The following is a 24,061-nucleotide window of genomic DNA, read 5'->3' as shown; positions in this document are numbered from 1 at the left end:
CCAGTGTTCCAATATGATTTTTTTCTCCAGCTTTTCCGGGCTCATACGCTCCAAGGCCACATCGAGGTACGGTATTAGCGATTTAATCAAAAACGTCGACAGCATAGCGCTCGCCTCTCAGTCCATCCCACCACTTCAGTCCTTGCTCGTGCGTGATGTCTTTGCCTTTCTTCTTCGAGTTCTCGACCGTAAGCCTTGCAGCGACATCGGCCACGCCTTTTCCCAACGCACCACTGCCACAAATGTACGCCCTGGCGCCGTTGTCAAACAATTCGCTGACCGGCCCTCGCTCCTTCCAAAGCCTGTCTTGGACGTACTTGCACCCCTCGGAACGTTCTGGCTCGCGGCTGAACGCGTAAAACACCTTCACGACACCATCACGGGCCCACTGATCGAGCTTCTCGCCGTGCAGTCTGTCCTTGTCGTGGTAGCGACATCCGACGAACAAGAGTGCTTCCCCAAAGGCATCACGATCTCCCGAGGCACCAAGTCGCGCAGCGCGTTCTTGGACGAACCCCAGGAAAGGCGCGAGACCTGTGCCCGCGCAGACCATGATGATGGGCGTCTTCGTGTTCAGGGGCAGGTGGAAGCTCTTGTGAGATTTCTTGATCGTCAGCTGCACCCTTGACCCCGGTTGCAGACCTTTGAGATAGTTGGTCGCCACGCCGAGATGCTTGGGATCCGACCCGACCACCGAATAGGTGATACTGGCTTTGGTGGGGTCGTCGAGCGGCGACGAGGAAATCGAGTATTGCCGGATCCTCATGGGTGTGAGCATCGACAGATACACGGCAAACGGGAGCTCGATTCTAGGATATTTCTCCAGAATGTCCAGGATCGACAGCCCTTCTACATTGGGCAGAAGTTCCTTCTCGATCGACTCATCTTTGGTATATCTGCTGAGAGTAGCAATGTTCTTCCGAGTCGCGGGATTGTTGAGTTCAACGTACGCACCGAGCACGGCTGAAACGGCGATGGCGGTTTCGGTAGGGATGGTGGTATGTGCCCCTTTTGCAAGAGTCATGAATGCATCCCATGGTAATCCAAACCGACGGAGGATCCTCGAGATCGTCTGGACGCTGTTGAGTGGCAGCAATGCCAGGTAGTCTCCCGCTTCATATGTCATACTTGTAGGCAAGTTGAATTCGGTCTGTCGTTTCTCTGGAATGTCTGGTGCCGTCAAAAGTTCGTTCTTCAGAACCAGTGCCTCCTGGACGTTGTGGCGAAGGTGAGATGCGCGGGCGCTTGTGCTGATGACCATGTCCAGGCCTTCAGCAACTTCATTACCTTCAGGGTCGACCGAAAGAGCAGGCCAGAGCTTCTCGTCGACCCAGGAATCGAAGTCGTCGAAAACATTCCCTTCTGCGACATCAGATTGCCCGCGTTCCGCAATAACTTTGGCTCCTCTGGCATCAAACTCCCTGTCAATCAGCTTTGGGATCCTCTGGAAGGTGCTGACCCAGTCATGATGACCACAACCAAAGACGGCATATTGCGTCTCCTTCACCTTCTCCGCATCGACGGTCTTGATCCAATCCACAAATCTTGCAGCGTTGTCGGGTGCATTTCCCTCGTAGCTGGCAGTAATGATAATGACAGGTTGATTGCCAGGGATCTGGTCTACTGCCGCGTCCAGGGATTCGACGGTGGCTTTGAAGCCTCGGTTGCCGGCTGTATTGGCGAGATTCTGTGCCAGACCTTCGCAAGTACCCGAATTAGAGCCATAAAGAATCAGCATTGGCTTGCCGGCGTCCCCGACTTTGTTTGCTAGAGCACTTCGATCCTTCTTGTGGGCGTCTACAACCTCAAGCCCCGCATACATCTTCCTTTCCAGGGTCACCGGGTTGATACCCTCGCGAAGTGTGGCCCGGATGAAGAAATTGTCCGGCTTGACGGTTAACGTCTGTCGAATTTGAAGTTGATATGATGGATCATCCATTCTGACGTTGAAATTCTGAAGAATCAGGGCGATCGCCAGAATTGCCTCCTGCCAGGCAAAAGGCCTTCCAATGCACCCACGAGCTCCATTTCCAAAAGGCTGGATAGGGTTAGACATCAATCAGCTGTTCATGCAGACACGCACTTACCTTCCACGCGTTCGGCGGCAGCCTTGTAAAGTTCTCCCCATACATTCTCTCCGGCTTGAACTCATCCGCATCCGCACCAAAGACCATGGGGTCACGTCCTGCCTTGGAAAGCAGAACAATGACCGGGACGCCATGTGGGATGGTGTACTTGCCAGCAAGGACCACTGGTCCGGGGACCGTTGGCAGAGCTGTGACTGAGAAGCCTGGAGCGGTCGGGTTGAGCCGAAGAGTTTCCCTCATGACAGCTTCAATGTAAGGTAATTTGGACATGTGCTGGACAGTGACCGGTCCTTTTCCGACGACAGCGTCAACCTCCTGTTGAGCCTTTCGCATTGCTTCGGGATTCTTCGAAAGCTGGTAAAAGGCAAACGAGAGTAAGCCGGACGTCGTCTCATGGCCTGCAATGAGAAATGTGATGATGTTGTTGATGATACTCTGGTCGGTCATTTTCTCTCCAGTCTTCGGGTCCTTTCCAAAGAGCATTGCATTGAGCAGATCTTTCTTCTCGGTCGGGTTGGCCCTCCGGTGGTCAACCATCTCCTGTGCCACGTTTCTCATGGTCGCTATGTTTTCAAAGTATTCACGCTCCGCCGTCCTGTTGAACAAAGCCCCGATCCTGGTCCGGGTTCCCCGCCGGCCAGACTCGAGTAGGAAACCCACCATCGCATCCACAAAGGGGTGCATCTTTTCCGAGTAGAAGGAATTGAAGCGCTTGTCCATGACACATAGGGCGATGGAATCTAATGTGAGTCGAGTGAAGTCGTCCGCCACCGCGATCTTCTGCTCGGGACCAGTACGAGCCCACTTCGCAATCAATTGAGTCGCAATGTCGTACATCTCATCATCTGCGACTATCAGCACTGGACCAACCCGCAGGAGAGAAACCCCTACACATGTCGTGGATCCCAATCGGGCCAAAAGCGGGTACAAGTATTCGATGAGCAACTTCCCAATCGTGCTCTCCGTGGTGGGCCGTGAAAAGACCATTCCCTGCGCCATTTCTGACTTGGTCCAGAGCGCCAGCGACAACCTTGCAGAAGCGTTTTTCATCACACACTTCATTGAGCAGCTCAACTGAGCTGACAATATATCTCTCTTGTCCGAAGACGTTTATCTTGAAGATCGGTCCTACAAATCAGCGTCAGTATTGGGCCCCTCAGCTGAGGCTGGACGGGCACACCATATTTGTTCGCCAGATGGGTAAGACTTTCATTGGCATTGTTCGGGTTGACATCCAAGACATTGCCGATTAGAGGTATCCCAGGAGGTGCTGGAATAGGAGTCGACATCGTGTGCCACAGTGTCAGTTACGATGGTTAACGGGCAAATGTGGAAGGCAGGAGGCAAGTTGTATAGCAGGTGAGGAGAGAACAGGGAAGCTCAAGAAGCAACACGAAGGTTAAGCAACACACGATAGGAAGGATGGGTCGACGTCAGCCATCGCCTCGGTGACAGTCAGTCGAAGCATATTGTGAGGTGACAGCTGCAGCATTGACTTGGCGTATATACTCTCAGGTCAACCACATTGCGTGGCCTCCAGCCTCCCCGAGGTCGTGCTGAACGATCGTCCATTCGCAACAGCGGACCGGGTCAAGATTTTGTCCCACGGTTGACTAAGGCGAGCTATTGCCTTTCCCGACCAGAGGTTTCGTGAGTTGCCAGGTACGGGAATGCCGTTGATGCAGCGGGAGGAGGAGTTGTGGAACAACTGAGTTAGCAACAGAACGGAATAATATTGCACCGCCAATCGGACGTTGCCTCGGCGTGTTCGGCAGCAAGCAGAGGCATGTGCATGTGTGTGCCGATTCGCTCGACATGCGCAGGTCAAGCATTCTTGCGAGCTGTGAGAAGCTTATGAGAACGGCTTGTGAGTTAACTTTGCTGTGAGTCTGATCAATCAGGTGCTACGACGAGGCTCATGTCGCTTGGCTGCTAACACCAAAACGAAGTGAGCTGAACATAAGCAACCAGAGTAATACGAAGTACGGCGCTACTTAAGCTATGACCCGATCTGGTGATGGGTGGGTGAATTGGATTGTACAAAGCAGCTGGCTTTGAGGCGCTGTCATCGGTCGATGGCCGTCGCACCCCGTGCTGTCCTCGGAATAGGCCAGACATGGTCCCAGCGACATCAGTTGTTTCGTTTGTTATTATTCTACCCGTCCTAATCTGTCATGGCTCGCGTATATTCCCAGACATCGATCCAGATGAAACATCAAGCGCCTGCAGTCGAACCACCAACCTGTACCTTTATGCGGACTCCAAAGCAGGGGAACGCTATCGTCGAGCCCTGAAATACTTCTAGCATCCGGGGTCACCTCGTCAGCCGTGGTCGGGGATCAGTTCGTAGCCGCCTTCGCTTGGCAGGGTCACCGCAGCCAACGTTATCGCAATGGCACATACTGCCTCAAAGCTCCACGATATCGTACACATGGTCCAGCTCTTGTCGAGGAACCAGCCGGAGAAAAATCGCTCATCATTTTCGTACAAGTATGCCTGTCAGGGTCAACCGATGTTGCTGAGAGGGGAAAGGAGCATCATCTCTTACCATCAAAGCCATCCCGATGGCCTGAACAAACGCGGCCAATGCCACAAGAATCGTAAGCACACCCCAACCTTGTTCCCTTTTCTGTTTTCCTCCCACAAGCAAAACTGCAAATGCGGCAAGCGTCATGCCCTCCAGCACGACTGCGAAGGACATGAGGAAACCGACAGACCTCCACATGCTGCAAAAATATCGGTCGTCGCCGCGGCAATCTTCATATCGAGGGAATTGCGTGCAGTGGTAGTTGGAGGTAACGGCAAGAGAAATGTTGGAAGGTGGGAGGCTTGTGTTGGAACACCTTTGGTGGAGTCCATAGCGGTAGTGTATCGAGGTTCCGTGGTCCTAGCTAGAGTCAGAGAGATATTTGTCGGGCACAAATTTGAGCTTACGGTGCTTCCATCATATGCTATCCAATTGGGGACAATGATCGAGGCAATTGTCATGCCAGAAGCTGCGCGATCGTCAGCCAAGCGGAGTGGTAAAAATCGCAAATCGAAGTACCTGCAAGAAACACAAAGAGAGCTCCGGAGAAGACGATGCTCCGTGTGAGCATCCCTGTGTAATTCGATCCGTGCCCGCTGGGCACGAGTGAAAAGTCCGCCATCCTCCTCAAGCCCACCACCAACGGGCGTTTGTCCCAGCTCTTGATGCGGTTCGATATCTAGACGATAGCTGTTCTGATATGGCTAGCGCAAGACCAATCCTGCGCCGAGGGACGGAAACCCTTCGAGGAGAACAAGAATCGGTGAAGCAAGGGAGAGGCGGGTCGTGTAGAGATAATCGGTGTGGTGTGAGTAGTGACGAGGTCCAATTGCCCCAAGGCTCTTGCGATATCCGAACGCGACTCCAACCCGAATCTGCGGTCTGGAAAGCTGCCTCCGCGAGCAGCGGTCTAGGTGCTCATGTTGAGTCTGCGAGATGGGAAAGCGGAGAGCCTGGAGTTTCGATAACACCTGTGATCGCAGTGGATGTAGAGCGAATGAGAAGTGACAAGGCAGCTTTCTACAAGCATCTCCACTCGATGCACGATCGGGGATTGACGCACGGGAAGCAACCGCAAAGTTGGCGAGCTGGATGCTGGATTGAGGGGAATCCGCCAAGCGAAATGACGGAAGGGAGTTTTCCGCTCGCACGACTGCAGGGTGCACCCGCTTTACCCGGCCTCACAACTCTAGACAACAGCAATGTATGCTCTTGTAGCTGGGCAAGCGCCGCGTCCATGAGCTTCATCGCGAATGATTGCAGCTGCATCACCCAGACCGCCGCAGACTCCCAGGCGCAGCACTGCCATGCGTTGTTCACGACTATTTCGGCTTCTATCTCCGACCAATACCATCTCTCAAAGGCGCCGCCGCCGCCTTGGGCTCTCTGTTCTTGATATCTTGTCTCCGGAGAGTACGATGAATGCGATGAAGCTGCAAACCACTCTTTGGCTTCTTTGGCGCGGTCGCGGCACTGGCAATATTGCTAACGCGTCGTCAGGGGTGTCTCTTATGCTGAAATGACGGCGATTTGACATTCAGGTCTCGCATGGCACAGGCTTTGCACGGCCCTTTGAACGATGCGATGCTTGCAGCGTGAAGGCCGGAGGAACTATCGGAAAGTACTTGTACCATGGCCGAAGCGTGGATACTCCTTTTTGCCAATCACGAACACGCCCTCCGCCCCGTTACGCAGCTCCAGCAGTCAAATATTCGTGGAAGTCCTCCCGCAGTATGTTCGTCCCCTATCGCTGGTCAGTGTCTCACAATATCGCACAGCCACATCTCTACTCACCTGCGCCATCTGCCTCGCCAGCTCATCGTCTTCTTCCATCTTTTTGCAAAGAGCCCAGAACTCATTCCTCTCGCTTTCGGCTTCGTCCAGGCAAACACGACGGAAGTTTGCTCTCGACATGGGATCAATGATCTTCGCCCACTTCTCTCTTCGCACCTCGCTGTATTTGTCCAAAATGCTATCATCCGTCTTGCCATCCTTCAAAGCAGCCAGGGCATCGAACAAGCTTCCCACGTCGGCGATACCTCCGGTCAACCCGAGGCCTCCACTGGATATCGGTCAGCCGTGGCATTTTCAGAGAGGGTTTGGCTTACAATGGATTGCACAAATGGGCTGCATCAGCGGCTAGTAAAAATCTTCCAACCCGGAATGAATCTGCACACCGCTGGTGAAGCTTATACGGGCTGGCACTGACGAGCTTGTAGTCCCCCGGCTTCGGATTGCCCGGCAAAATCTTCTCGAACCGCGCTGGTTGGCGAGCAAGGTATTCTTCATTGGAAAGGCCCCATTCGTCACCATAGGTCACTCTCCACAGTCCGTCATTGGTGATCCGGGCGGCCATGTACCAGTCGCTCTCGTCGATGATGAAATTTGAGTCCCAATAGCCGAATTTCTTGAAGTCGTAGTAAACCTTAACGGTCAGCTCAGGCTTATGAACACCGTTCAGCACACTCACGTTAGTAGCGATGATCTGTTTCTGCAGCGTCTCGCCGGGGTAATTCAAGTCTCCGAAAAGCGACCGTCTGATCTGGCTGTTGGCGCCATCACATCCCACGACGTAATCCGCACCAAAGGTCTTCTTCCCGTCCGGGGTCTCAACGTGTACGCGCGCCTCGCCTTCGTCCTGATCAATGGAAACGACCTTGTGATTCCACAAGACCTCGGTGCCTGGCGCGGCAAGGAAATGCTTCAACAGAAGTACATCCAGTTGATCTAGCGGCAGACAGACCATCGGGAACTCGATGTCAAAGCGGCTTTTGATCCCCGCGATGAAGGTCCCATCGGGATGCCGCCAGCACACGGCGTCAGGGTGGATGCCGTCTCGCTTGACATCCTCCAATACACCCGCACGGTTCAGCTCGTACACCGCTGACGGAGCGTAGTGGGCTGCTCGAGGGTTCTTGTCCAACTCATGAGATGCTTCAAGCAGTTGGACTTGGATTCCCTTCTTGGCGAGCAGGATGCCCAGCAGCAGTCCTGACGGGCCGGCGCCCACTATGATGATCTGCATATGCCTGTGAGTGGATGGACAGAGGCAAGCAAGGCGCTGAACCCACCTTGTTGACTGGCGTCTGCTTCCCCGTCTTTGCGATCATCTTGGCAAATATCTGTAGTCGACAGGAAGGGACGAAATGATACCCTGTTACCGTACTGTGTAGATGGTGTCTTTGATGTATGTTATATGCTCCCACCCAGACCCCTTGGCCAAGTAATTTGATACAGTGGTGCCACCAGGCTTAGTGACCTTGAATCTGCCCACAAGCCCCACAGAAGCCTTGAAGAACAGCAACCGCAGGTGATGGAAGTAGAATCTGCTCGTTGCTTTGGAGCGGACAGGCACGAACATGTCAAAGACGCCAGTCTGCCCTTTCGAGATCACTAGTTACAGATGCTACTCCAATCGCCCGAGACGTGTTACGGCAATTCAAATATCGCCTGGGACTACTCCGTACTTCACACACCGTGGCCGAAAAGGTGGGGTGTGGTGGTCGTCCTCCGCCTTTCCACAGCGGGAGCCCAGCTGGCCTGGAACCACCGGAGGCCGGGCGATGGCACTGGGAGCAGAATGTGGGGTAGTGTACGGAGTAGTGTACAAGTAATCAGGCAAAGAGGATTGCGTGCTATCCGGGCTCAGGCTGCATTACTCCAACTAGATAATTATGCACGATGATCGGCATCAGTACTTTGTGTCGACCGCGGTCCTGCCCTCCCTCTCTATCAAGGCCGCATGTTGCGGGCTCCGGACTTTGATCGAGACGTCAAACGGCGCAAACCGATGCTCCCCCCAATTGACCTGGAACGAATCGAAGGGTTTTCCCTGTGATGGACAAGGGTCAGATCGTGGAGACGTGGGTGTCGATCACGCGAGGGAACTTACGGGCACACCTTCAAAGTCGAAGCAGTACAGCAGCCGGGCGACGACAATCCAGACGTTGGTCTCTCCGACGTTGTACCCCGAGCACACGCGGCGACCTATCCAAGATGAATTAGCATTTACTGTACCTTTCGTCCTGATCTGTATAGACGGGATCGATGCGTGCGCCTACCTGGCCCGAAACTCCAATGTCCCTTGAGAACGTGGTCAAGGTCGTCGTTGAGGAACCGCTCCGGCCAGAACCGTTCCGGCTCTTCGTATTCTCGCGGGTCCATCGCGATCGCCGTCGCATTCCACGTGAACAATGTTCCGGCCGGGAACCTGTAGCCTTCGTACTCGTCGTCCTGGATGAGCAGATGAGGAACGCCGATTTCCGCAAACGGTCGCCAGCGGAATGCTTCCTTGACCGTCGCCGTGATGTAAGGCAGGTCGATGCGGTCGTCGAACGTGGGCAGCCGTTCCGCATTCTTTCCACAGACTTTGTCGAGCGCTTCTCTTGCCGTGACCACCCACCGCTGGTCGAGCACTGCCGCTGCCATGACCTGACTGATCGTCATGCGCGACGTGTCACTCCCAGCCTCCATGAGCGAGCCGAGCGCAAAATACGTTTGCGTCTGACCGTAGCTCTTCGTCTCGGGGTTCTTCAGAAACCTGGTCGCGAAACAATCCCTAGCGGTTCCGTTCTTCATCTTGAGCTCCACCTCGTCCACTTCCCGCTTGTACAGGCTGTAGGAGATATATATTGGTCAGCTATGCATTGCTTCCTAGACATTTCGGGTGGCTCTCTCTCTCTCTCTCACCTGACCGTCTTCCGGAACATGGCCTCGCCGCGCGGCCTCCACCATTGCAACGGCTTCGGGAGCTTCTCCAGGAACGTCAACGAGTCGACGAGATTCGCCGACGGCTGGATCGCCTCGATGATGGCATTGGACGTCTCGAAGAGCTCGCGGATGTTGGGATCTTCCAGCTCCATGCGCTTGCCGAACACGACGCTCATGATGACCGAGTTGGCGAACCGCTGGGTGGCGGAATACCACAACTCCGGGTGATGCAGGAAGTCGTACAGCAGGTGGCGGGACTCGACGTCCTGAAACGGCGCAAACACGGGCATGTTCTGCTTGTTGAGGATCAGGTGCATGATGCGCCGGATCATGCGCCAGCGCTCGCCGTACGGCATGAGCAGCACGCGGTTGTCGCCCGACAGGATCCCCGACGCCATCGGCATGTACGACCGCGACGAGTAGATGGCCGACCGCTTCTCCATCAGGTCGTTGACCGTGCGCGACGAGTTCAGAAACACCCACGTCTTGCCCCCGATGCTGCATGTGAACCTGGGCCCCCCGTTTCGTTAGCCGATCCAAAATTCCACGTCGAGGACAGTTACTCGCGGTCTGTGGCTTTGCGATGCAGGGACACCGCGAGACCTATATTTCTCACATCTCGCCGTATTGCTTGGCCATCTGCATCGCCCATACCCCCTGCTTCAGCGGCGGAAGTTGGAACGTGTTTCCCACAATCGGTAGGCCCGGGATCCGCGGCGGTAGCTTGTATCTTCGAGCCCGGACATATTGATTCACTTGCCAGACTGTGACGAGGACCACCGCGCCGAGGGCGACGACCCCCAACAAGGGCCGTTGAGCGAAGAGGTATAACCAGTCCATGGAGTTGGCCGTCTTGTTGTTGTTGTCTATAATACCGCCGGCGCTGTCACTGTCGATACCTGAAAGGGAGTGAACTTCTCAACATGGAGCTGACCATCTTTTTGTGCATGTGCCGGTCCATATTTGAAGGGAGGCTCGTCTGCCCTTCGACCGCTTCGCTTGTTGCTCAAGGCCCAGCTCATCCATCCCTGCTCCGCGCAGCCTTGTTTGTGGTGGGGTTTGTCGATATGTCCTAGAAGAGGAATTTGGAGATATGCGCGAGTCTCGGCCATTTCCCCAAAAAGGGACAGGGACTGGGGCCATCAGCCTGGCCAGACGAGCCGGGAAGAGCACGTATTTGGGGTGTGCGACGGAGTACGGGGGGTCGTGCGCCGTGGTGCAACGGTTTGGTCATGTTTGCTGTGCTATGCCATGTTGTGCTATGCTGGATGATGTTGGCACTGGCGGTGGGGAATGAATAGAAGACGAGTACGGAGTAGGCTAGATTCATCACGGAGATGCCACGACTTGTCATGATCCTCTAACTAAGAACGGGGTTGGGCACGTTCGACGTAGCATCGTCGTTCTTCGTACTTTGCTCGTCTTGCTCATTACCGAGGACGTTGCCAGTCTTTTACCTGACTCTCCCATTTCACAGCCATGACCTGACATCACATCATGGCCACGATCATGCTGGTAACGTCCGAGTGGCCGTTGGTCATCATTGCCTAGCTCAAGAAATATGTCTTCATCGCTCTCGGCTCAACCGTGACCTGGAATGAACCTCCAATCTGAGTCTGCCCAACCATGGTGACATTGTGTTCGTTGTCCGTCAGGTATGCAGTTGCAGTGGTTGCACTGATTCTGTTGAGGTTGATCGTCACTTGGTAAGGGAAGTGGGCCGCGTTGATGACGGGAATCGCCACGGTTCCATTCGTATTGACGTACGCACTCACATAGACGTGCTCGACATTGCTCGACGCCTCAATCCGGACTGAACCGGGTCGGGCGAAGCGGAAGTATGATGCGAAAGCCCACAATCGAGCAGAAACGAAATAGTCGTCATGGTTGAGCCTAATCAACGCATTATCACCGGTTGTGTTCTGGGCGCAATACCAGTGCGTATATCCGGACGTGTCGGAGTTGACGAAGGCGTTGTGCATGTACAATGCCCACTGGAATCCCTCACTGCGAGAATCAGTCTTACCCACACAGAAGAATTGATGTTTCTTACGCAAGCTGTCCGGTCACGTCCCAGTAGGCATTCCAAGTCCCAGTACCCTGCTAAGGTCAGCGGGTGCATCCTGGTAGGAGACAGAACCTACATCCGCCCATTCCGTCATCATGTTTGGCTTCCCATTAGAGTTGAACGGTCGCTCAGGGTTGCTCTGGTAGTTGTGCCAAGTCTGAACTGATTAGCCCGGCACACCAAGGACTTTAAATCACCTACGGCGACATCAAAGAGATCTGCACCTCCTGCCTGTTCCAGCTCGTACAGGATGTTCCTTTCCTGCCGGGCACCGGTGGCATCGCAACATGCAATGCTGATGTTGGGGAAGGCTGCTTTTGCCGTTGGATACAAGACCTCGAGGAAGTCCTTGGCTTGATAGCCGTCCGATTCCATGCTGGCATACGTGACGGGGTTGAAGTCCGGCTCGTTGTACGCACCGAGCAATTGCACCTCGATACCTTCCTGCTCGTAGTATTTCACGTACTGTACGAGGTAGTCCGCATATGCCTGTCGCCAATCGCCGCTGCAATTGCTGCTGCCTCTCACACCGCATATAAAACCGCCGTTGTCCTCGGTGCCAACGGTCTTCATGCATCCAGGAGCAGACCATGCATCGGCGTACACATAGGCGTTCGGGTTGTACTTGAGTGCAGTTTTGGTGAGCTGGAGTTGGCAAGTATCGTTGCCATCCCACACGTAGTTGAATGGTCCGGCTGGCGTTGGTGGACAGTCCCGCAAAATCGACGCAACATCGCCTCGAACAACACCAGGCGTTGAGCCGATATCATTGCGGACAATCGACAGACCCCCGATGTTCTCGTCGAACAGAATCTGGGTGACGATTTCCTGGTTTGCTGGAGAGAGCCCGACGGAGCCAAAGTGTTGACAAGCAATACCGAATGCACCAGAGCAGCCGCCACCAATCATGGTCTGGTACTTCTGGGCAGCATCGACAGTGATCGTTGCTGAATATGTCATGTTTGTTGCATAGCTCCATGCCGAGGCGCCAGTCGCCAAGGCGACAACGAGGAGAGCCTCCATTCTGCTGATTGAGGCTGACGAGTATCATCTAGCCAAGCAATACTGCATACAGGTACAACATATGTACCTTTCGCCTCCCCGCACGTATTGCTTAACATCCCCAGATCGTCTTTTACCCGGCGACATTTTGACCAGCTCATTTATCCGCCGGCGGTTCTCCGATGCCGGTTGTTGAATAGAAGGAGACAGTCTTGGTAATCGAGCCTCGCATGGGTCATTTCACGCATGGAATAAGACCCAGAATTAGAGAATGACGACAGTTGAACCTGGCCCAAAGCTCAATGTTTCATCAATACTGCGTATGCATCTGGCAATCCACTACTCCACTTGGCATTTTAGCCGATCCTCTCGTCGCCGGGCCACAACGTTCCATGGTGGCCCCGTTAGTGGTAGTACGGCAATTGACAGTCCCGGTGTGACGTGGCTAAGTGCATTCTCGCAGACTCCGGCCATACTTAATCGTCGACCGGTGAGGTTTCCGGGAGAGGTCATTCGGTGAGGGAACTTGCCAGCCGGCATCGAGGGGAGCTTCGCCTGGTTGTTTCCGGGGAGGAGGACACTCTTTCTCTTTGACGTGCTTGTATCCTCGCATCGCAGTTACAGCTCTTGTGGATGGCATTAAGATCTGGTCGTCATGTTGTAGACAGACCGAGTGCCAACGCTCGCGCACGAAACGGAAATGAGGATTGACAGCGAGTCAAGGGTGGGAGAGTGGAGTCCGTTCATATTCCACAACGATCGTCAGCGATCGAAGAGCTCCGAAGGACTTGAATAGGCATTATATGCTGAGGTGACCGTCCTTGCCAGAATGAGCATCATGGTTGCCGATGGTACGTTGTATCGATGGCGTCAAAAGAGTGCAATGTTGCATGGTGAGCTCGGTCACTCGGTGAAGGTCTCCCCGATGTGATGAAACTTACTTGCAGCCTTACAATTTCAGCCTTGTGAGCAGGGTTATCCACGTGACACTTTTGGCCGGGAAGTTGTCGTCCAGAATGAACAGTCCTTGACCAATTTCTTCTACGCCAGGACGTCCAGCTTTCCTCTATGGCTCCGGCAGTGCACTCTCGTGCTCCTGTCTCTGTTTCCCCTTTGACAACCTTTGACTGCCGGAAAACTGCGCTGAGCCTGCTCTACCGTAGAGCCATTCCGCGTCCTGCTTCCTCAGATGAGGACCGGTTCGAGATTATTTGGACCACACCAGAACATCGCCAGTCAAACGAAATACCAACACTGCCTGGACAGCCGACCCGCAATATCCAGATCTGGTTTTCATCCCTCATGAGGAAACCTCAAATCCAGCGTCCATGTCATAAGCGATGTATGGCGGCGACTGCAGCTTGACAAGACGCAGCCGCGACAAGAAGATATCAGCTCAGCAAGGGGCAGTGGCACTCATGCGAGAAGTCTTGTTGAATGGCACTCCTCCACTCCACAATCAAGAACACGACCCCAATCCTGGAACACTACAGGCAGTACCGAAGGGCAACAAGCGAGCAAGTTCTCGTCGGCGGCCAATAGCGATAGATTTCCGAGCGCGATGAATCTCAGCACCGAGGAATGACCCAGTGGCACCGTCGACCATTTTCAAGCGCGGACAATCCGACCCATTCAATGCTCTTACTGTAGAAGTAACACTCGAAGTAAATGAGATTGTCTCCTTCGTGAGGTAAGTTTAAGTACATGGTCCTTGCATTCTATCACACAAAATGGGAAACGTCAGAAGCCGCCGTCGTTCAGAGATGTGCCCGTACAAAGCAGGTAATAACCCCTCAAGGTACCGCAGTACAAGGCGAGAACTCTCGGCTCTACTGGGGATACCCCATGCTTACTAAATGCTTACCGATAAATACCCACTTAAGTCAGCGAAAGCAAGGCTTGGCGATGCAATGCTGCGGGGCGCTTTCTCAATCCTAAAGTCAGCAAGTGAAGGGCAAGGAAGGCACGGTTGAGCTGTTGCTGAGAACAGATCTCTCAGAAGCCGAGTCAGTACGCATGATGCATTCAGACGATCAACGACCACGCTCCCACAGCTGAACTTGAGCTCAATACATAGTACTTAAGTATTTGTTGCACGTTAGAAAGTAAGCTGCCAGCAAATCTCTATTTAACTGCCGCATCAAGCGATCTTCGTATCTCTCTCACCTTGGATTCAAGGTCTTCTCACAACGAAGTACATATTGAAGCATGTGTTGACTCACCTTCAACCGTATTCCAGCCCGGAGCCAACTCGACATCAGTCCTTTACATAGTACTGGCTCAGCTCAGTCTCTGCTGATCCAAGCAGCGATGGATCTGATTTGGCATGGAGCTAGCACTGAGCTTGGTGTCCTACATAGTATCTACTTACCGTACTGTATGTACTGTATGTACTTACTCAGAACATTAACTGGATGCATTACATTAGGTATACTAGTATCCATGGAGTCAAGTATCAACGGATCAAGCATTGCATTTGATCAGACCCGGATCGGACCCGGATCAGACCTGTAGCGAGCAGCTCATCGCTTCAAGTCAGACAAGTATCTGAACCCATACAAACTCACAGGACCGATTCTACCCTACTGTACTATGTATGAAAGCAGTCGCCGGCCTTGCTGTACATAGTACTACAGTCGTCTTGACTAGTGAATTCGAATGCGTCAACCAAAGGACTGAGTGATGCTTAGTACATACTTTATGTGACCGAGACTCAATGCGCTCTACCCCCGGGGTGTAGCATTATTAGTCCGCAGTAAGGAATGGCTGCAGATTCTCACGATGAAGCATTCCGGTCGTCGAGACTCTACCACGGCCACTCTACATGGTACTTACTTACCTCAAGCCGCCGCCGTCACTTGGTATGGTACCTCCTTCAAACTTCCTGGCTCAATGTAGTCTTTGTGCCCATTCTCCTTCAATCGAAGCTTCCTCGACTCAGCGTAGACAACTCTGCGCATACGATTCGTGCTGCCCAGCGGCTGATGCACCTTTAGACCATGCCAACTGTTGACGGTGATCCTATCGTCCCACCAAACTCGAAACTCCGGAAGCCAGCTATCCTGGGGCTCAAACTCCAGTGTTGCAATCTGCTCGAACGGATACTTCTTTTCATTCCATTCGACGCCGATGTCTTCAACCGGCTGCTCCTCGAGGCTCTGTAACAGCTGGCCACAAAAGGAGTAAGTGACCTTGTTGTCCATGTGAAATTTGCGGAGCTCTCTTGATATGATGTTCTTAGGGTCCTTCTCCGTGATATGGAAGTTCGCTTGCTTCTTTTGCTCCTCGCCAAGAGGGAACACGCCGAACTTGGCCACGTAATCACCGAACCGATATGCAGATTGCGAATATTGCGGCATTGAGACCACTGTATCCGTCAGCCGACGACGTTCACTGACCGAGAGACAGACACCACTTACTGTGCTGAGGCGGGATGCTCGCCGGTCGACATGCGACGTCGGCGTCTGGTCGCTTCTTGAGCTCCTCCACAAAGCCATCCATGTTGTCCCAGTTTCGTTCGAGCGAGTCTGCGATCTCGTACGTCGTTTGAGGATCTCGAAGTTCAAGGATGGGATAGTTGTTGAAAGTCCAGTCCTGAGTCTTCTTGTCTTCCCCCCAGATCTTCTCTCCCTCGACGCCGAAGATCTTCATGCCGATTCCACGTGGTGCGGGGACATTATCCGGCACAAGCTTTGGCGTGAGAGAAGAGTATCGCATGATCACGTCGTATGTGGCTGGTTTTGCAAACATGCCTTGCGCAAGATGAGGAGGTAGGTTATCATGGACGATGAACTTGCCCGCAACGCACTGTTCTTCGTCAGCGAGGGTGCAATATTTGTGGAAGAGACTCTGGACTCTCTTACGCCATGGGTTTTCAAATGAGTTCCGCGAAGAGCATGATGATGCTCGTCGAAGTTCATCATCTGGAATTTGCAGAATTGCTCGGAGACTTGCTTGATCTTTTCCTGCTCACCAGGCTGTTCGGCTTCGACGCCTGGCGCGTCCCAGCGAATGTACTCTGGCATGTTTGAATGAAGGAGACAACGTGAGTAGTTGCTGTTCTACTTAGGTGAGGTCTGATCCCAACAGACTCTGAAGCAATGAGACGAGCCAGGTCAACGGAGTCAACATCAGCTGCAAACGTCGACCATTTTGTATACCAGCTGGATCACCGTTCCCCACATCTCGCAGAAGACCATAAACCTCCCACTAGCATCCCGCTGGACTCTGGTTCTCTGACACTATGACCCTGCGATAGACATAATCCGCACTATGATGACGCAGTGATGCGGAGAAGGGTTGGTCTCGACCTCTCGGCTTCTCAAGCTCGATCTTGCAGGGACCACTGGCGGGCGGACCAGCTCACCTCTAGTCAGGAACAGTTGCAGCATGATCCAATAACGTTCGGCGCATTTCGCAGCGGCAGATTCGCATTTCGACAATGACACATACCGAACGAGGTAACGTGAAGCGAGCATTCAAGTTTCCGCGGACTCGAAACCTGTGGTCTGTGAGATGGATAATTACCTGGAGCATGGGGGGGTGCCCGCGGGGAGTTGTCCTCGGCTGGGCAAGAAGCCCAAATAATGGATGATGATGTGCTTGTACATTGGTGAGTGCTGCGCCATTCGTTCGAGGGTCGTATGTGTATTGAATGCGACTTCCATACGATCTCGGTTGTGGTGACTCAGACTCAGAGTGCTGTCGGATGAGGCAAGTTTACTTCGTCGGTTGACCTCAATGTAGCTATTACCCTGCTTGAAACGACCGACTTGTCACGGGACTTCCGTACCGAAGGGATGACCGATCATGCATTCATCGCTAGCAATAAAGCGGCAAGCATGAGCGACCTGATCAAGCTGTGACTGACGACGCTAGCAACTGGCGCATGCTGACGAGTCGAAGAGACGCAAAGGGCGAGGAATCAATGTTGCGCGGAGATAATGTTGCGAACAGCGTAGCGCGGAGGGAGGAATGTGAGAGCAACCACGACGACGTCGGCGTGGCTCGGGATCTGGTAATTGTGACGAAGCGAGATTATCCCAAAGGCCAAGGACACGAAGAGCCGAAATGATACGTAGTTAATTAACATAAAGGCATTTGGTGGATTCGTTACCATCACGCCATCCAAGGGCGTGTCTCGGGAGGAAAGTGCCGAGAACCTCTCAGCGGTGAAGATTGCCTCACCTCGACGTTGGAGAGCAGCGAGATGACGAGAAGTGGCGAAGACTTCGACCCCAAATGTCAACCTGGCATCGTATACTCGTATGGACGATGCGACATTTTATGTCGTCCGATTCTCGATGACAACTGCCACCATGATCGTTCAGCCTCACTTATGTCAGCTGGACGCAAGCGCATGGCGTAAGGCTTAGTGCGGATGACACGATATCAGCACGTCCTGTGTCGTGCCCTTCTGTTCCCACCTACCCCATCAATGCGGTAGCTACGAGTAGGCACGGTCGGCCGCGCCATGGCCATGCAGGTGGCGCATTTCAGGCGGTATGGGATCCATATCCTGGCCTTTGTTGGTCTCACCTTGTTGCTGGTCTTCCTCTATCGGGAAGAAGGCATCTCAATTCTCCGCGACTCCATACCTATCCCCTTCGAGGCGGCGTCTCCACCGCAGCCACTGCCAAGTGCGACACGAACGCCGTGCATAGGACCCAGAGGGCGGTCCGTGCAGGAGGACCGTGACGATCAAATATGGGCAGAGTCCTTGGATTTACGTACGTCCCAAGTCGTCCACACCCGCCTGTCACTTCTAACAGTTGAGGACCGGTAGCTTTCCCCGAGCCGGTCGGTGGCTCGTATGCCGCCTTAGGCCTCCCAACTACCTTCAACACCCCTGATATCCGATATGGCCCATATGGATACAATGAAGAAGTGGAGACATATCCTCGCACACGCGTCGAGTGGAGCTCGGTCAAATGGGCGGATTTGCAGAATGAGTGTCTCGCGTCGAACAAGGATCGCTTTGGCCGTACCGACACGATCACCACCGACAGAAGGTTTACGCTGCGTGGCAGAATCAATCCTGAACGGCTGACGGCACGGAAAGCCGAGACAGGTCGAACAGCAATCGTGTTGAGGAGCTGGGAAGGCTACAATTACACCTCCCTAGACCGTTACCATATACGGTCACTGATTGTGGAAGCTGGACTGCAATCGAATGCGGACATTGCGGTGTTTCTGCTGGTGGATGTGAAGGACAAGGATGGCGCACGGCGCATCTTTCACGATTCAAAGAGTTATGATCGGGCTTTGGAGGAGCTGGTCCCGGCAGAGTTTCAAGACATTGCGATTCTCTTCGATTTCGAGTTGCTGGGATCTTGGTATCCGGCGATTGAGGAGCACTCGGCCTTCTTCCAAGTCTACCAACCATTACAGTTGTTCGCGCAGCTCTTCCCGGGCTTCGATCACTACTGGCAACTCGAGATGGATGTGAAGATCACGGGCCATGCCGGAGAATGGCTGGGCGCCATGGCCCGGTTCGCACGGAACCAACCACGCAAGCAGTCTGTGGAACGGTCGTCGTACTACTACATGCCGCGGGTCCACGGTACGTATGAAGAGTTCAGCTCGGCAGTCAACCAAAGCTTGAACGGTGGTGGTATCTGGGGACCGGTCCGGATCCCTGATCTTCCACACCCCGTCGGACCTCAGCCGCCTGTTGCTGATCCTTCTATGGACGATTTCGAATGGGGTGTTGGCGAAGACGCTGACTTGATCCTGACTAACGGTCTGGCGGACGTGAAGGCGACCAAGTACTGGCCATTCAAGGGCTGGGTCCACGGTTTCAAGGAAGGAGAAGAGACGCCTCGCTGGTACAGTCCTGTTGCCATGGGAAGATACTCGTGGAACTTGCTCAATGCGATGCATCACGCACAGGTCCACCAGGGATTGGCTCTCTCGTCGGAAGCCACCGCGGTATCATTTGCGCTGTACCACGGGTTGAAGGTCGTGTTTCCACCTCATCCTTGGTACCACCATCCTCAGGCAGATCGGGAAGTGGGTGTCGAGGAACTGGGGCAGTTGTTCAACGGTGGCACGCCTGCCGAGAATGCGGAAACTAACCATGGACTTGCGTTCGGTAGAGCCATGTATGATCCAAACGGCGTTTACAGTCTCTTCAACGGCGGGACTTGGTGGTGGGTGCCAGGGTACCCTGGGAGGTCGTTCAAGCAATGGATGAATCACGACACGAACGAGATGCCGTCTATGTTGCGGGAGTTCAACGGACAGATCTGGGCGCCGATGATGGCTTTGCATCCTGTGAAAGTTGGCGATAATGCGTGATAGTGCTGCAAGGTTTTAAAAGGATTTCTATACGCCCCTGCAGACATGGCTAGCGAACTGCGACGAATGCTCGACTGTGAAACCAAACGGGTGGCGGCTACGTGGTTCGTAGTCTCGAAGCTCCTGGTGACACGCAACTTGCTCACTGCACCATGGTGTTCTGTTTCGTTCAGGTTTCAGACCACATGTCTGAACGGGCACTGCATGGCAAGGGCCCACCCAACCGTGCACCTGCGCCCCCCATGTCCTGTACCTACTCATGCTCGTCTGGATCCCAATCGCCAATCCTCGCCTTCATTCCCTCGTCCAGCTTGTCAATATCTTCGCAGTCCTTGGGGTCCAATTCCCACCCAAAGATCTCGGTCGTCTGCTTGACCCTCTCTTCCTTGCTACTCTTCGTGATGGGCACGATCTGCCTCTGCACCATCCACCGCAAGATCACCTGCGACGGACTCTTGCCGTACTTTGCAGCCAACGAGTTGATCAGCCTGTCATCCATGCGCTTCCCCTGGGCCAGCGCCGAAAAGGCCGTGATCTGTATGCCCTTTCCCTTACAGTACTTCACAATCTCGGCCTGCTGGTTCCAGGGGTGGAACTCGATCTGGTTGCACGCCGGGACGATCTTGACCCCCTCACCCTGGATCAGCTGTTCTAGGTGCTTGATCGACCAGTTCGACACGCCGATACTTCGGACGAGGCCCTCCTGCACGGCGTCCTGGAGCCCCAGCCACGCGTCGTGGCGTCGACTGGCCCCGCCGCGCGGGTTGTGCAGGAGGAACAAGTCGAGGTAGTCGAGCTGCATGGCGTCGAGCGATTGCTTGACGCCCTGGAGAGCGCCGTCGCGCGTGAAGTCCGGATCCCACAGTTTGGAGGCGATGAAGAGTTCCGAGCGCGGGACGCCGCTGGCTCGGATGGCCTCGCCGACGTCTTTCTCCGTGCCGTAGATGTGTGCGGTGTCGATGTGCGTGTATGAGTGACGTAGTGCCGTGAGGACCTCTTGTTTACTATCGTTTTTGGATGCTGTGCCGAAGGCGAGAATTGGCATGGCGTTGCCATTGTTCAGTTGAAATGTCGACGTTATGGATAGGTCTGCCATGGTGAGAGTGTGCTGAACGGGAGAGGAGGGGTTAAATTGAACTATTGGAACAGGAAATATATTGAAGTAGGTCGTTGCGTGGCGACGATGCAAGAGGGTCAGTCTGTATGAGAACGGCCTGTGCTTCCGCATTTTTATCCAGCTCGTCATCCCCTCCTCGTGTCATCATTGCACCGAGCGAATCACTCCAGGCTCGCAGTCAGTTAACAGTCACCGAACAGTCAGTGCCCCACGAGCAAACTCCGGGGTCACTTGGTGGCGAAGCAGCTTCTTCACACACGATCTCTTTCATTCAGCCTCAGTTACCACTGAGTGACAAGTCCTGGGAGACATGACACATCAAGTATCATTACCACGCCATCCTCTGCTCTTTCCACATCAATCTTGCCAGCTAGCTTGAACTTCTCGTCAACCAACTCAACTTCCACGACTGGTTCTGGTAATTTTTCCATGGGCCAACTCGCCGTTTTTCTGCGGGCATGAAGGCATCATTGTCTCACAACGCGAGAAAAGGAGACGAGCACCGTCTAACCATGGCCCGCCAACACGTGCTGGGTCAGTGTCACTTCAAGCTCAACCAGACCAGATCTGTCCTGCGTGTGAGATAAAGCTACAACTCCCCGTCGGGCACCCGCCAATTTCGAGTATGCCTACGCACCTTTTGAGGATCCTCGGCGGCACCACATGTCGTTTCCTGCACTTCCTCCTGAGCTTTCAAGTTCCAATGCCATGCATCGGAACACGCCGCTACAGTCTCGGAGCTCCGCTGAATGTAAGACCCCCCGAGTCACCGTCCGCTCAGAGTATGATCGCGAGGTCCAAGCCGTCGATGTACCGGCCATGCCGACTTCGCAGGGACGTCGAATTCTTAGGCGTGTCTCGGAAGAGATCGAGTGCCTGGATAATCTGACTCAGGCACCGCTGAATCGGTGCCTTTGAGGGCTCAATCTCCTTCTCAACCTTAATCTCAACCCCTTGTCGTTCATTGTCGTTGTCTTCGTTGACGGCCTGCAATACTGTCTTCCAGAACGTGTGCCTCCCGCTGTCTCCATCGTCGCCCTTGTCAGCGGCTGGCAGCTCGGTTCGCTCTAAAGATGATTCCTGCGCCGACGCCGATTGTCTTGGGAGACGTGTACCGTCAAAACGATCAATCGGCAGCTGCTTTGCCGGGTTCTGCACCCGTCTTCGAGCATGAGTTGCTCTTGCAATGTGTCTGTTGATGGACGAGGCGTTCGACCTTCTCCGTTTGCTGCCTGAGCCCACGAGTATGAACGTTATCTCGTTCTCCGGGCTCATTTTTGCTCGCTGACTTTGTGCCCCATGATTACGTCCACAGGCTTGATCAGGGCGTTCGAAGACGCAAGAAGCTTCCACTTCCGGGACAGTCACGGTTCTCGACTTATACGCTTCGGTCTCGCCCTCATGTGGTGTAGACTACGCTGAATTAGGCAAGCGTAGGGAAAGCAAATCCTTCCCCCGGTACCCAGGACACAGTAACATGTCCAACAGAAATGGCCAAAACAACTACTAGTCTTGGTATGGGTGTTGCACCGCTAAGTCTCGACCTACCGAGTACGACTGCCTCGCTCGTCGCGGTGGGGGGTTGGTGACCTTCACTTTCCAGTGCTTCGATATTTGTGCAGACACAGGACCCTGCCAGAGACCCCCGCCACTCATCCAAGATACGTACGATGCGATCAAAATATGATCTGCGCGGTGCGACTAATCGCCGATTTCGGGTTACCGAGCGCGTTTCGCAACTCCGCAACCGGACCGCCAGGCAACAGTAAATCAACAAGCGCTCACGCACCACGGAAACCACAAGCAAGTGCTCGATTTTATTCGCCAGCCTGACCGTTATGATTGCGACCTGCACGATCAGGGGCCATCTTCCCCACAGTCGGGTGGTTGACTGACACAGAAGTGACAGGTAAGTTGGGTATTTCTCATTCAGCTCCTCAGCGGACATTCTAGCTGCTTGATGGAATGGATCTAGCGCTCCCGGTGCGGCTGTTGCGACGCTCGATTCTGTTTCCTCCATCTCTAGTGTCTGAGCACGTCATGTCAACGCCATAACTATGCCTGTGCTGGTCGCCAGTCTTGGAACAGCAACAGATTTCAACCCGCGGGTTCCACCGCGATGCCGACGCCTGTCACCCTTGTGAATTGCTGCCTTTTCGACACAGAAGCCCCGGAGTGCAACGGTTTTGTGGCAGAAGTGGGAATGAAGGTAGGTGTTTCCCACTCCGCTGCTCACAGAAGCGGCGCATCGTCATCAGCTAGAGCGCGTAGACTCTGCCAGCGGGCTATATACGTATGAGCGTGAGATGCTCTCCCTTGGTGCTCATGGATCAGCCAGCCACATGACGCGTGAGCTCATTCCATCTAGATTGCTTGTCCATTGCAGATAGACTGCCGACTGTGAGTGACTGAGTGACTGAGTGACTGAGTGACTGAGTGACTGAGTGACTGAGTGACTGAGTGACTGAGTGACTGAGTGACTGAGTGACTGAGTGACTGAGTGATTGAGTGATTGAGTGAGGAGTGGTCCGACGAGTCACGGCCATTTGACGCGCTCATGGTTGGAGACCGGGTTACATGACGAGCCGCCGCTGGTAGAGAAGTAATTCACAACGAGGCAGGCCTGGCCTGGCCTGAGATGGATTCTGGCATCGACAGTGACCATGACCATGACCATGACAATGATATAAATACCTAATGCTGCGAGGTACATACAGTAAGTCAGTAAGAAAGGCAACCTCCAGCATACTACTACTACTACTCCGTACAGTGTATCCTTTGACATCGCCAAATGAATCTTAAGCGCTTGGTAAACAACTTGTAATGCCAGAAGATACATTAGGTATGAGCAGCGACCGTCTCCTTTCCGCTTCAGAGAGTTGCTGACCTGTTTACGTAGGTACTAAATGCACCAAGTTCCAGGCGGTTGAGAGTAATCTCCTGTGCACTATTGTATTGGCTGCATAGTTGGAGCGACGGGGGAACCGCAAAGCGTGTCTACCTCTGAAAACAGGAGGATTCCAAAGGTCACACTGTACGGAGTATCTCGTAGTACAAGTACTTGTACAAAGGGCCTCTCCTCTCCCCGGGTCGGGGGGAAGAAGAGACCCATCTCCTCTTGGGACTTCCTAATTTGTACTGCTGTACTGCTGTACCAATGCCGCCAGTCCCAGTCCCAGTCCCAGTCCCAGTCCCAGTCCCAGTCCCAGTCCCAGTCCCAGTCCCAGTCCCAGTCCCAGTCCCAGTCCCAG

At 53.9% G+C, this 24,061-nt stretch overlaps 8 protein-coding genes across 8 annotated transcripts; 1 reads left to right on the top strand and 7 right to left on the bottom strand.

Annotated features, from left to right (window-relative positions):
- Positions 1 to 82: 82 nt before the first annotated feature.
- G647_04152 (uncharacterized protein) lies at positions 83 to 3,376 on the bottom strand (the record flags this gene model as incomplete). The annotated part of the gene is made up of 4 exons (XM_008728496.1): positions 83 to 2,038; positions 2,088 to 2,932; positions 2,979 to 3,215; positions 3,268 to 3,376. The coding sequence occupies 4 exons, from the start codon at positions 3,374 to 3,376 to the stop codon at positions 83 to 85; spliced, it is 3,147 nt and encodes a 1,048-aa protein (XP_008726718.1).
- A 1,033-nt stretch (positions 3,377 to 4,409) lies between these two features.
- Positions 4,410 to 5,075, bottom strand: G647_04151 (uncharacterized protein; the record flags this gene model as incomplete). Its single annotated transcript, XM_008728495.1, has 3 exons — positions 4,410 to 4,583; positions 4,636 to 4,974; positions 5,022 to 5,075. The coding sequence occupies 3 exons, from the start codon at positions 5,073 to 5,075 to the stop codon at positions 4,410 to 4,412; spliced, it is 567 nt and encodes a 188-aa protein (XP_008726717.1).
- A 1,226-nt stretch (positions 5,076 to 6,301) lies between these two features.
- Positions 6,302 to 7,639, bottom strand: G647_04150 (uncharacterized protein; the record flags this gene model as incomplete). The annotated part of the gene is made up of 3 exons (XM_008728494.1): positions 6,302 to 6,358; positions 6,409 to 6,676; positions 6,723 to 7,639. 3 exons carry the CDS (start codon positions 7,637 to 7,639, stop codon positions 6,302 to 6,304), a joined length of 1,242 nt encoding a protein of 413 aa, XP_008726716.1.
- Positions 7,640 to 8,305: 666 nt separating this feature from the next.
- Positions 8,306 to 10,164, bottom strand: G647_04149 (uncharacterized protein; the record flags this gene model as incomplete). Its single annotated transcript, XM_008728493.1, has 5 exons — positions 8,306 to 8,446; positions 8,507 to 8,601; positions 8,676 to 9,229; positions 9,304 to 9,834; positions 9,941 to 10,164. 5 exons carry the CDS (start codon positions 10,162 to 10,164, stop codon positions 8,306 to 8,308), a joined length of 1,545 nt encoding a protein of 514 aa, XP_008726715.1.
- Positions 10,165 to 10,871: 707 nt separating this feature from the next.
- G647_04148 (uncharacterized protein) lies at positions 10,872 to 12,415 on the bottom strand (the record flags this gene model as incomplete). The annotated part of the gene is made up of 4 exons (XM_008728492.1): positions 10,872 to 11,331; positions 11,378 to 11,424; positions 11,469 to 11,549; positions 11,594 to 12,415. 4 exons carry the CDS (start codon positions 12,413 to 12,415, stop codon positions 10,872 to 10,874), a joined length of 1,410 nt encoding a protein of 469 aa, XP_008726714.1.
- Positions 12,416 to 15,234: 2,819 nt separating this feature from the next.
- G647_04147 (uncharacterized protein) lies at positions 15,235 to 16,419 on the bottom strand (the record flags this gene model as incomplete). Its single annotated transcript, XM_008728491.1, has 3 exons — positions 15,235 to 15,761; positions 15,814 to 16,201; positions 16,258 to 16,419. 3 exons carry the CDS (start codon positions 16,417 to 16,419, stop codon positions 15,235 to 15,237), a joined length of 1,077 nt encoding a protein of 358 aa, XP_008726713.1.
- Positions 16,420 to 17,867: 1,448 nt separating this feature from the next.
- G647_04146 (uncharacterized protein) lies at positions 17,868 to 19,693 on the top strand (the record flags this gene model as incomplete). Its single annotated transcript, XM_008728490.1, has 2 exons — positions 17,868 to 18,123; positions 18,180 to 19,693. 2 exons carry the CDS (start codon positions 17,868 to 17,870, stop codon positions 19,691 to 19,693), a joined length of 1,770 nt encoding a protein of 589 aa, XP_008726712.1.
- Positions 19,694 to 19,946: 253 nt separating this feature from the next.
- G647_04145 (uncharacterized protein) lies at positions 19,947 to 20,789 on the bottom strand (the record flags this gene model as incomplete). The annotated part of the gene is made up of 1 exon (XM_008728489.1): positions 19,947 to 20,789. One exon carries the CDS (start codon positions 20,787 to 20,789, stop codon positions 19,947 to 19,949), a length of 843 nt encoding a protein of 280 aa, XP_008726711.1.
- Between the last annotated feature and the right edge of the window lie 3,272 nt (positions 20,790 to 24,061).

The sequence above is a fragment of the Cladophialophora carrionii genome (assembly GCF_000365165.1).
Source record: "Cladophialophora carrionii CBS 160.54 unplaced genomic scaffold supercont1.3, whole genome shotgun sequence".
Lineage (NCBI taxonomy): Eukaryota > Fungi > Ascomycota > Eurotiomycetes > Chaetothyriales > Herpotrichiellaceae > Cladophialophora > Cladophialophora carrionii.
The sequence above is the reverse complement of the archived record's forward strand: the minus strand, read 5'-3'. Positions and strand labels throughout refer to the sequence as shown.